This window comes from Clinocottus analis, unplaced genomic scaffold (genome assembly GCF_023055335.1).
Source record: "Clinocottus analis isolate CAN_PGR_092001 unplaced genomic scaffold, fCliAna1.0.p SCAF_13, whole genome shotgun sequence".
NCBI classification, from domain to species: Eukaryota; Metazoa; Chordata; class Actinopteri; order Perciformes; family Cottidae; genus Clinocottus; species Clinocottus analis.
This window is the reverse complement of record NW_027175854.1, coordinates 10,748,640-10,760,000: the sequence shown is the minus strand read 5'-3', so window position 1 is coordinate 10,760,000 and position 11,361 is coordinate 10,748,640. Positions and strand designations below refer to the sequence as shown.

The 11,361-nt window shown below is 41.2% G+C and overlaps 1 protein-coding gene across 3 annotated transcripts in view; it reads right to left on the bottom strand.

Annotated features, from left to right (window-relative positions):
- Positions 1 to 11,361, bottom strand: part of il11ra (interleukin 11 receptor subunit alpha) — a 43,872-nt gene that overhangs the window by 8,436 nt on the left and 24,075 nt on the right. For all 3 annotated transcript variants that reach the window (XM_068574763.1, XM_068574762.1, XM_068574764.1), the window contains exons 2-6: positions 7,679 to 7,775; positions 2,759 to 2,825; positions 1,476 to 1,642; positions 468 to 582; positions 106 to 269 (exon numbers count right to left, since the gene is read on the bottom strand). In XM_068574763.1, coding sequence (XP_068430864.1) covers positions 106 to 269; positions 468 to 582; positions 1,476 to 1,642; positions 2,759 to 2,825; positions 7,679 to 7,775 — 610 coding nt within the window. The remainder of the gene's footprint in view (positions 1 to 105; positions 270 to 467; positions 583 to 1,475; positions 1,643 to 2,758; positions 2,826 to 7,678; positions 7,776 to 11,361) is intronic.

Below are 11,361 nucleotides of genomic sequence, written 5' to 3'. Positions count from 1 at the left end.
ATGCCTCAAAGACTGATAAACCACTTAATTGCTTCATAGACATCTGTAAAATTTGTAAATCACTCCTTTTGATGTGTTTGTGTGTGTGTTTTAATGTGAGCTTACAGAGCTCGTGTAACCTGAAGCGGACAGACGTCGTCTCGGACCCCAGGCCGTTGCTCTCTGTGATTCTCAGGGTGTGTATGGTCTGCCAGAAGGCAGGATGATCTACGTCGCAGTGCTTGTGGGCCAAATCCAGGACGCATGGCCTCCACTCCAGACCAGTCCCCCTTTTTAAAAGAAACAAAAACAACAAGTGCTGAGAGACACGGAGAAGCACTGATGTGTCATCGTGAAAAATGTTGCTCTTGCACTTCATTCAAAATGTCACATCTGTGGCATGTGCGCTGTTTGGTTTCCTTACTGCTGCCCGCTGTGAATGTGACCTTGCGCGTCTATGTTTGGACAATGCAGCAACTCGCTCTTACCTGAAGGTGGCGTTGTACTTGGCTGGCAGGAAGGTTTTTACTAATTCCGTCCAGGAGCAACGGACATGCGTGTGGTTGGGCACTTGACAGGAAACTTTCAGCAGCCCAGGGGGGCCTGTGAGACGGGAGTCAGACAGTTCATCGTCAGGAGGGAAAAGGAGTATATGTTTTTTTTATAATTTATTTTATTATCGAGGTCCCTATTAAATGTAATATTTGAAATGTTTCTCTCTCTTGTCCTCAGGTCTGAACTGAACAGCTCTGTGCTCTGGTGTCCCTGTCGTGAACCACAAATATTTACGGGTTGGCCAGTTCTGTGGAACCCCCCTCTCCCCATTCCTATAAAAAGGAAGCCCACTTAAGGGAGCCACTTCCTGCTCGAGACAGTAACAGGAAGCGGAGGGCTTTTGTCTATGTGACGGCCGATAAGACCTCCCTAAGGACCAGTGGTGCTGTTCTATTCTGATCAGAGGGCCTTGTCGGGGGAGCCAGAGAGCCGCCATGAATCAATGTTGAGAGAAGGAACTCATTCATTAGGGGAAGCAGAGAAATATAATCATAATATTCATACATGTTATTTATATAGCTCTTTAAAAAGGTACTTAAGGCACTTTACATTGTAAAGACAAATAATATAAGCAGCAATACAACAAGAAAGAGGGAAAAAGTGAGAAGAAGAAAAAAGAAAAATAGTATCATAGGTCAAAAGCAGATTTAAATCAATTGGTTTACAGTGCGAGTTATGGAGAATGTCTGAGGTGCTGGGAGGAGAATATGCTAATGCAAACTAAAGAGAGACCAGAATGTGGGAGCATGAGAAACATTACATTATGCTTTCATCTTGAATTATCCAAAGACTGAACTCAACTGTGAGAGACTGGGACGCTGCCTAAAACACCAGGGACTTTTATAAAAAGGCTGCAGCCCCATGGCGAGAGACTAAAAGTATGGCAGAGCTGTACTTTGTGACTCCCAAAGTCAGACGGCGCGCAACACGGCGACACTTACGGCCCAGTCTGAGTCGGACGGAGTGGAGGAGGAGCCCCCGGTCGTCGTGGCAGCTGTAGTTGCCCTGCGCAGAGTGGTCGGCGTGCAGCAGGACCAGGGCGCCATCGGGGGTCACTCTGTGCCGTGGCAGCGCCGAGCTGTGGTTGAGATGCCACGCCACGGGCACTCTGGCCAGGGACACGAACAGGTTTAATTGTTATTCCTGAGCAAGGACTAAGCTCTGTAAAGCAGTCCGTCACAAAGCTGAGACCTCCCAGCCCATGTAGTTCATATGAGATTTTCATTATATTAATACATATTATTATAATAATCAAATTTGTTCCATACTCTTTGATTCAACACATATCTGCAGTTAGCCTTTGAGCCACATGAGGGAGCCTGGATGTTTGTGTTATTTTTATTTATTTATAGTCTACCTTGAATCAAGTATTGATGAGAAAAGAATATGAGAAATGCATTGATAAATAAGTTATTAACATAAGTATATATGTGTTTTTATATAAAACACATATATAAATGTATTTTATTGAAATATATAAAACACATTTAAATAAATAAAGTTGGTATTTATCAAAAAGTATATCCCCTTCTAAAATAGCTGGTTCAACTGTTCAAGAGCATAAAAAGTGGCGCATGAATGACAGTGAAGATGATCAGAATCACGATTAAAAATCACGATGAGGCTTATCGTGAAATGGGTCAAGATGGTTTTGAAATTTATTATCTTGTACTTTTCTTTATGCGTCCCCAGAAAAAAAATGTTTGGAAATTGCTGCTTTAAAACGGGGATTATCCTCGGTATGAAGTACCTACATCCGCATTGCAATACTGCATTTTGAATAACAATGAAGGTCAATCGCACACAAACATAAGACTGATGATCTTTTTGTTTCACAGGCAGAAACTGTGACACGGGTCAATAGACGGGTTTGTCTTTTTGGGAAATTTGCTGACAATAATGCAATTCACCGTGTAACATCTTATTTATTCTTTTATTTAAATTAATTGAATACACTGTAACCTCTCGCTCTCAAATCAGATAGTTCAGCCGTTTCCCCCCCAAAGGTTAAATGACAAGTTATCTTAAGTTGCCTCAATAACAAAACGTTGACTAATAGACCATCAAAATGGGACTTTTTCTGTTTATTTGCTTGTAGTGAATACAGCTAGAAGGCTGACACATGGGTATACAAAATTAATTTTCTCCTCTATCTATCTCATTATTACGAAAAGACAAAGAAACACAACTTCAATGTACACAGGAAACACTTTTCTTTCCTCACCTGATTTGTGACTTCCCGCAGGCCAGTGTCACGTTGGACTGTATGTGCCCGTACTGCACGCCTGACACTGCAAACACATCACATCAAACATTAAAACAAACACCATGCAGAAATACCACATGTCCGCATTGCCTGTATCAGGGTGATTCAGGCGCCGCCGCTTACAGTTTAGTCAACGGCATCACAATAACATGACCGTACAAGGTTTGGGATCCTGCAGACGCCGGGCCGGGGACACTGTGGCACGCCGCATAAAGCTGCTCAAGATGATTTGTCACAATTTAAAAGAATTTCTCTTATTAGCAAATACACTTTGACATCTTAGTATAAAGTAATAAGAAGCAGTGCAGCATGTTAGGAAGATATCAAGAACACGATACAGCTAAAGGGCCCTATTTAAAGAGCATATCTCTCCATGGTCTAAAGTCCATGGCGCTATATGCGTTTAGGGTGTATCTGACTCCAGGTTTGCCAGTTAAATGGCTTGTAACCCGGGGACAGTGAGGGCCAACGTATCTGCTTGTGTGCCAAGTGAAAGTGTAGCAGACCTTTGCCTCGACCTTGACGTTTCCAGATCCTCTGTCCCGTCAGCAGCTCCCTTTAGAGTAAATACAGTCCACCTGCCTATGTCGGCATATCTTATTATCGGAATAATGAGTCCTTTAAAATAGCAAGAAAATACTGGTCAATCTCTTTCTGCCGACCACGCCCCTATTTTAGGCTAATGGGCCAATGGGCGCACGCAAGAGCACAAATTGCCACACAAAGTGGCGAGAAAATGACAACTGCGTCGGTGTGAAACGAGCAATGACAAGACACTTAGACCACATCCACCCTAATACGTTGTTTCATCATCGGTTGAAGCACTTTGTCGCTGTAGCTCCGTCACTGCAAGCTAAACACTCAACACAGTCAAGACTGTTTGCTGTCCTGGCTCCTCAATGGTGGAAATGAGCTCCACATTGACATCAGGACAGCAGAAGTCTCTACATCTTCCGCCGCAAACTAAAAACACATTTTTTCTGACTATACTAAGCAGCACTTTAGTATCACTTTAATGGCACTAACTGATAACACTTTGTAATTAGCTTTTTTAATAAATTGTACTTTCTTGATTTGTGTTGTTCTGAGTTTGCACTCATGGTTGAATGCACTTATTGTAAGTCACTTTGGATAAAAGCGTCAGCTAAATGAAATGTATTGTTTTCAAGAGGATCTACATCCACACGGCAACCTTTGAATACACATATCACATGACCAGTCACAGTGATGTAAACAGTGTTACTTGGGCTGATAAGAAGCTAAGAAACAAAAGCCCCGGAATACATTGAGCTGGAAAGATTTCAGCTGCTTTCTGCACTCTGTCTAAATTTTCTTGTTCATGAAAATTGATTCACTGTCTACAAAATCCCCCCTCTTGTGTTATCCATCCATGCAAACAGCTTCAGCTTTGTGTGCGACGGTTTTGAGATAACCCATCTCTGAGATTTCTTTCCTCGCCCTGAGACCACGGCGGTTCCAAAATCACACTTGTGTTAACTCAACGGAGAACAACGGGAAAAAGCAAAGAACAAGAGGACTCCCCGAACCTTCGGTGACCTGAAAAGGGAATGAAAAAAGAAAAGAGAAGCTGGCAGGCCATGTACGGACAGTTTGGTGTGTGGAGCACACCTCTGAATAAAGCAACCACTTGCCATCATAACAGAGAAGTTTTAGCGGCGGCTAAACTTGCCATCTAATGAAATCAGAAGGCGGAGCAGATTTGAAGCAATACTAAGTGCAGTGTATGCCTGAGCAAATATTTTGCGGTGGCTGCAGTAATTGGCTGATACTTTATCTCAGTATGTGAGTGCATGTTTAGCTTGGCTCCATATTATGAAAATCTGGCATTTACAGTGGATCTGGAGTGGAAAAACTGCCAGTCTGCCACGCACGCACCTTCATTAATTCCCAACCTCAATCACTTAGGCATGCACACTCCCTGCTGGCCTCTCCGCCCCTCAGTAACAAAGTGTTTGTCCCGGGATTGCATTTTGGTTCCTTTTTTTGTTGTTTCATGTTTGATACAAAACCCTGTTTGTGTCACAAATTTGAGCGGCATGAGTTGACATGCCGCTCAAATTTTAAAATCCCAAACAAGAACATGAAGTTGGATTCTTTGTTGTCTGCATCAGTGAGGGGAGCAGGTGGTTGGAGGCTTTATGGCGATGTTATTGTTCAATGTGCTCTCTTGGTATATATTGATGTTACTTTTCCCTGCTGCAATAACCATGTGTGCTCTTCAGGGGCCGACTATCCTCAGAAGTTACTGAGGGTCTTTTCAAAGCTTGGTTTTACACTGAAAAGAACTCTTCTGGCCTTCCTCTGTTGTTTTTAGTGGCTGTGGGGAAACGAGACAGCTGGGTAAAAAAAAAAGGGGCGCCCCCCCTGAAGAAACTCCCCGCCCCTCCTGTAATTCCTCTATATCGCCAGATCACAATACGTCATTTAAGGTTCTCTTTCCTATAGATCAGGTCCACTTTGTTCAGTTATTGTACAAACTAAACGACCGTATTTTAATGATGCGATCTACACTACAGCTTGTCATTTCTGTCTCTACGTGGTCGAGTGTAAACACCTCTCCTCTCCGCTGCTCTCTGTATCGCGCACAGCGTTGTTCCATACCAATACGCAGAGACACGTGCGTGCACACAGGTCAGCGCTGAGCACCGAGCAGCGGGCAGAGAGTGTAAATAATATGTTGCGTGAAAAGCAGACAACTATATCTGTGTTTTAAACGCTAGGTATCCTAGGTAGAAGATGGCAACAGTAGCCTTCCTGCAAGGAGCACCGGAGCAGCTCTCTGAACCCGGAGAAGCTTTCCTGCTCCAAGTGAAACGAGCCAAAGTGCTTGTGTCTTGTTCCAACAATGAGCTGCTGGCTTCACACATTACAAAGTACATGGACATCAAACTAAGTTATTAATAAATACATGGAGAAATGCCTGTACTTTCAGGTAAATGTTGACGATTAACAGGTTACGCTGCGCATGCATGACTCGCCAATTTATGGCGTTTTGCCAAAAGCCAATCTCCGCAAAGTCTCCGTGAAGTCGTGTTTTTTGCTGTTCCGTCTCTCAAAACCGGAAAAAGGTTTCATCTCAACATGGAGCATGAACTGAGAGTGGCTGTATCAAGACTACAACCGCCTTTTAAAAAGATGTGTAGAGGAAAGCGGCTCACTGAGTCAGTAATACTAATACAACCTGAAGCTCACATATCTGCAGTCTCGTTCTGTTTTGTTCTGCAATTAGCTTTTAGTTTCCCAAAATGAGCTATTTAGTAGTAAGTACATATTATTTATTTTTGCACAGATAGAACTTTATTTTCATTGTTTTAAGTGATTGCAAATGTTTTTCTTTTTTTGTGGTCTGACCGGGCAATTTGGTTTATTGAAAGTTATTGTAATGTTCTATATTCTGTTATTTATAAAAGCACAGATGGCGTCACAAAATTATGTTATTTACAGAAAAAGTAATGCTTTTGGTGTTTGTGTCATTGTTGACCCTCCACCGCGCCCCTGAAGCTGTAAACCTAGGTGGAACACTGAAAGTTGACCGTTTACACTCAACAACAACAACAACGAGCCAGCTGTTCACGATCACCACGTGCACAGAAACCCAAGATGTTGGTCTTTTAGTGATTAGCAAAGAGACGGAGCCCGCTCCTCTCAAATTAACCGGAGAAAAGGCCAAGAATGTTGGTGTTGGTGGTTTTGCCAACTGTTGTCATCATTTACTGTATGTCGTTTGTTAAGGAGAAACTGATACATTTTACAATTAACAATCCAATTTTGACTCTTGTGTTTTGAACTGACCTTAACTGTGTCCACACAACCAGGCAACTACGGCTGGTCAAAGTTCCTAAAAACTGCATTTCTCCTTCAATCGAGTTTCTACTAAACTACATTATTAAAACGTTCTAGTCTCTTTTCTCCGTACCTTTTAATTTATTCAATGCCGCTCTCGTCAGTCCTTTCCAGATTTTCTTTTTCCCTTTAACCACCGCACACGCACACGCACACGCACACGCACACACAAACACACACAGTATGCATTACCTGGGGCCTTGGTGCAGAGCAAAGAGTTGGCTGGTCTGAATGTGTGTATTCATGTTTTATTGGCAGTGAAGTACATTATTCCCCCAGCCCGCAACGTTCCACTCATATCTGATTCTCCCTCTGGCAAGAGGGCCCAGACACACACATATGCATAAAACCACATGCACTCACACACACACACCAAGTTTCTCCTGACATTGAAATCAGATGGCACAGTGGACACAGAAATTGCAAGCTGGGTGAAATTCAGTACTTTTCAAACAATAAAAAAAAGGACCCTGGAAGCCGCCGGAGGGTGAAATTAATGGGAGGGGAAAAACTTTGACAGTTTCACCTGAAGGGCCAAGGGCGAATGCTCTTATTGTTGGAGCGGTTCACTTGGCTGGGGTTAGAAAGAGATACAGCAATAGAGAGAGGGAGACCGAAACAAAGATGGAAGAAGCATTTCTTAATGTCAGACAGATTCCTTGAGTGCTGTGTGAGGCGGGGAGGGAGAAGAAGAAAAAAACAAAGAACGCTTCAACAATAGAATTATTGTTTGCAGAGCCACATGAATTCCAATTCGGACAGAGAGAGAATCATAAAAATTAACTATGACGTGTTTAAAAAAAATATATGAGAAAAGTTCTCCAACTCTGCTTTGGATTTGCCCGCTCCTTTCTCCTGTGGCAGCTTTATATCCCACCAGCATTTTGAGTGGAGATACTGTAAGTCAAGAGCGCCCAAAATAGTGCACAAAGGAATCCGTACATGATCTTCAACAAAATGTGTGTGTGTGTGTGTGCGTGTGTGTTTTAAACATGTCCTCGGGACGCGACTTACCTTCATCAGTCTGAATCTGAGCTTGACCGGTGCAAAGCGACCAAGATAAAAACCAGATGACTGTCAGACACACAGGACTGGACAAAAGGCCTGGCATCTAGAAAGACAGAGAGAGAGCGAAAGAGAAAGAGAGTTATTTTCAATCCTAAAAGGTTTGGCGGTAAGCATGAACAGCATCAGCAACGGCATTATCATCATCATTCTGAGACCATTTTGTGCAAGAAAAAGGGAAAATAATGTCTGGGGAAAACAGCCAGACATGTTTAATTGCTTTGGTCAATTTGCTCACTAGAGCTGCTGTAACGACATACCCATGTGAAAACTGTTCGGTAACAACGTGTTGCGGGCTGTAAATTCACACACGTGTGCTTTTTTTCTTTACTCGTGCAAACTGTCACGAACAGTCGGAAAATGCAAAGACTGAAAATGCAAAGAGCGGTCGCTTCTGTCTCCCGCAAGTGGAACTGTCTCAAAACTATCAACACATTCCTCACAAAAGAACAGAAGGGAGATTATGTAAAAAAAAAAATTAAAAAAAAATCTTGTTTCCACTGGCTTTGTTAAGTTTTAGTTCCAGTTGTGCTGGAAGAAAGATTCATGGAGCGGTTTGGTCCCGTCAAGTACTGTTTCTATGTAACTCAACCAAGATGTGCGCTCTCTCTCCTTCTCCCTGGTCTGCCTCTCCCTCCCTCTCCCACAGAGCTTAACCTACCAAAACGCCATTATACCGCCACAACGCTGAGGAGGAATTATGATCAAAAGTAAACTCATTTTGCATCTTCTCGGCTGACCGTATTGCATTAATAAGCGCTGAAAAAAATAAAAACACAAAACACAAAATATACTTTCACTTGGACTGAAGGGAAGGAATATTGTGAATAAATGAATAGGGAACGTGATGAAGTCTGAACAACAACTACATGGCGGATGTGTTTGTGAGCTGCTGAGCCAAAAGTGACTCAAAACAAACACACTTATCTTATCTCTGGTGCTTGGGAGTCGCATATTAACACTCCCACCCAGCGGCGGAGGGAGAATAAAGCCCAGGGACATGGTTTCTTTACGTCTTGGTGACATGCACTTCCTGTTCTAATAGGATGCTGTTGCAGCTGGGGTCATGACCATCTATACACTAAACACAAACCACGCTAAATATAATAATTAAAAAACGTGAATATAAAGACAAAGTTACAGATCATTGTTATAGGACGTATGAAGTGGAAAAAGTTCAGTTGTATTCAGTGGCTCAGCTCCTGCTAAGCCTTCTCTGCTGGCCTTTTTACAAATACACTACATGTATTGAAATGATAAGGGCGATGCGAACAGCATCCTGTCATACGCATATTTATGTATATGATATCAGACAGCAGGCCTACGTAGAAAATGCACACCCCGCCACTAGTTGTACGGTAAAGGGAGATCAAAAAAAGTCAGACAACATTTATATATATATATATTAAGGCTGGGCAAGTTAACGCGTTAATATCGCGTTAACTTTTCAATCAATTAACGGCGTTAATTATTTGATCATGTGTTAACTGCATTTTTATTTTAAAAAATGTCGTTGTTTTTTGGGCTTTTATTTTGAAGGCGATAATTTAGGTCCCCACTTGCACTTCCGTAGCATTACCGGACTATTTGCCAAGTTGAGCCAGACGCGAAAGTTTCTGTCCTTAACGAGCACCGCGTGAGCAAGTTGCCTCTCAAAGCTTCACAAGCGGTCACCGGCAGCTCGCACTGCAAGCTCCACGTCCCCGGATTGAACATTAATCGCGCATGCGCAAAGCCGCCGCTGATACATGTCAGCTGTCCTTCACATCTCCACCTCATACAACCAGACGTTAGTGCACTTGTTCATGACAACACAGGCTGGACTTTTCTCACTGAGGAAAAAAAACTGAACTGAAAACATGAAAAACACTGATTGCTTTTGTATAAAGTGAATCAAATGCTGGTCTTTAACATCTTTAAAAAGGTAAGCAACAGACTGATCATGGACCAATGAAGGAGGTGTTTGTCCCTCACAGGGACCCTTACTACTGAACAGTACCTGCTCAGAAAAAAAGGAAAAAAATATTTATAAACTTATGAACTTATAAATAAAAGCTGCAATACACAAGTTTTTTACTTCATTATTGAATTTGGCACATAATGCGATTAATCGCAGAAAAATCATGCGATTAATCAGTTAATTTTTTTCAACTTTGCCCAGCCCTAATATATATATATATATATATATATATATATATATATATATATATATATATATATATATATATATATATATACACATATATATGTATATATATATATATATATATATATATATATATATATATATACACATATATATGTATATATATATATATATATATATATATATATATATATATATATATATATATATATATATATATATATATATATATATATATATATATACACATACCATGGTGTTGGCCACTTGGCCAGCTGTGATTGCGTTCTTCTTCTACAAATTAAAGGAGCGCAACCACCTTGACGAGGTGCATACAGCGCCACACCTAGAGTACCGGAGTGTGTGGTGCAGGGTATTTTTGTCCTCACGGCAGCCGTCAACGTGTTTAACCGGCGAAGAGAGAGAAGACAGAGCGAAGACAGACATAGAGAAAGACAGAGGTGAGATGTGATTGGTCAAAGAGCGTTAAGGAGCGTGCGTCAAAATGGCTACAGAAAGAGAAAGCAAGGCAGCAGGAGCAGAGACAGGAGCTTGGAACATGAGAACATAAGCTAAAAGCGAGAAATAATTATAATACATGTAGTATATATATATATATATATATATATATATATATATATATATATATATATATATATATATATATATATATATATACATACATACATACATACATACATACATACATACATACATACATACATACATACATACATACATACATACATATATATATATATATATATATATCGACACACACACACACCTTTTCTGTAGACTTCTCGGAGTCGTCCGGTGCTATACGGCGCAAAAGAAAGAAAACCAAGACGAAGTTTATTCCAAAGACCGACAGGAAGTCATGCAGCACTTTACGACACTGAGAGGCTTTGCATCATCTCTGGTGGTCACGGAGAGCTTACAGAGAAAAGTTGGCCAGGAGTATGAATGAGGTGAGAATGTAACTTGGACCTTTAGAAATACAATATGTCATGAATAGTGAAGGAAGCTTCGGAAACAAAGGATGGAAATAAGGTGTCTCCTCCTGGCAACTGCGTTGTCAGGGCTGCCATTAGCATAATTTGACATCCTTACGGATTTGCTACAAGGCATTTTAAAACCTCCTTTATGTGGCCGTGAGATCAAACCTGTAACTTTCCAGTTCTTGGCTTTCTTGTAAGCACCATGTCAGGATTTTTTTTTTTACTTGTTTTTTTAAAGAAGAATCTAATCTTATCTTTAAAAAAGACACAGGTATTCTAAAAGTCAGGACAGAGCTCATTTGAGCCAACACAGTTTTGTAAAATTACCTGTGTTTGCGCTAAATATTTCCATGTATTGAAAACCGCTTTTTCTTCTTTTTTTCATGCCCTACCTTTATTTTCTCAGCTATGCTGTCTATTAATTCTCACTCTGGGCTTAGCAGAAGGTTGAAAAGTTTGATCCCACTTGATGACACTAACTTTCA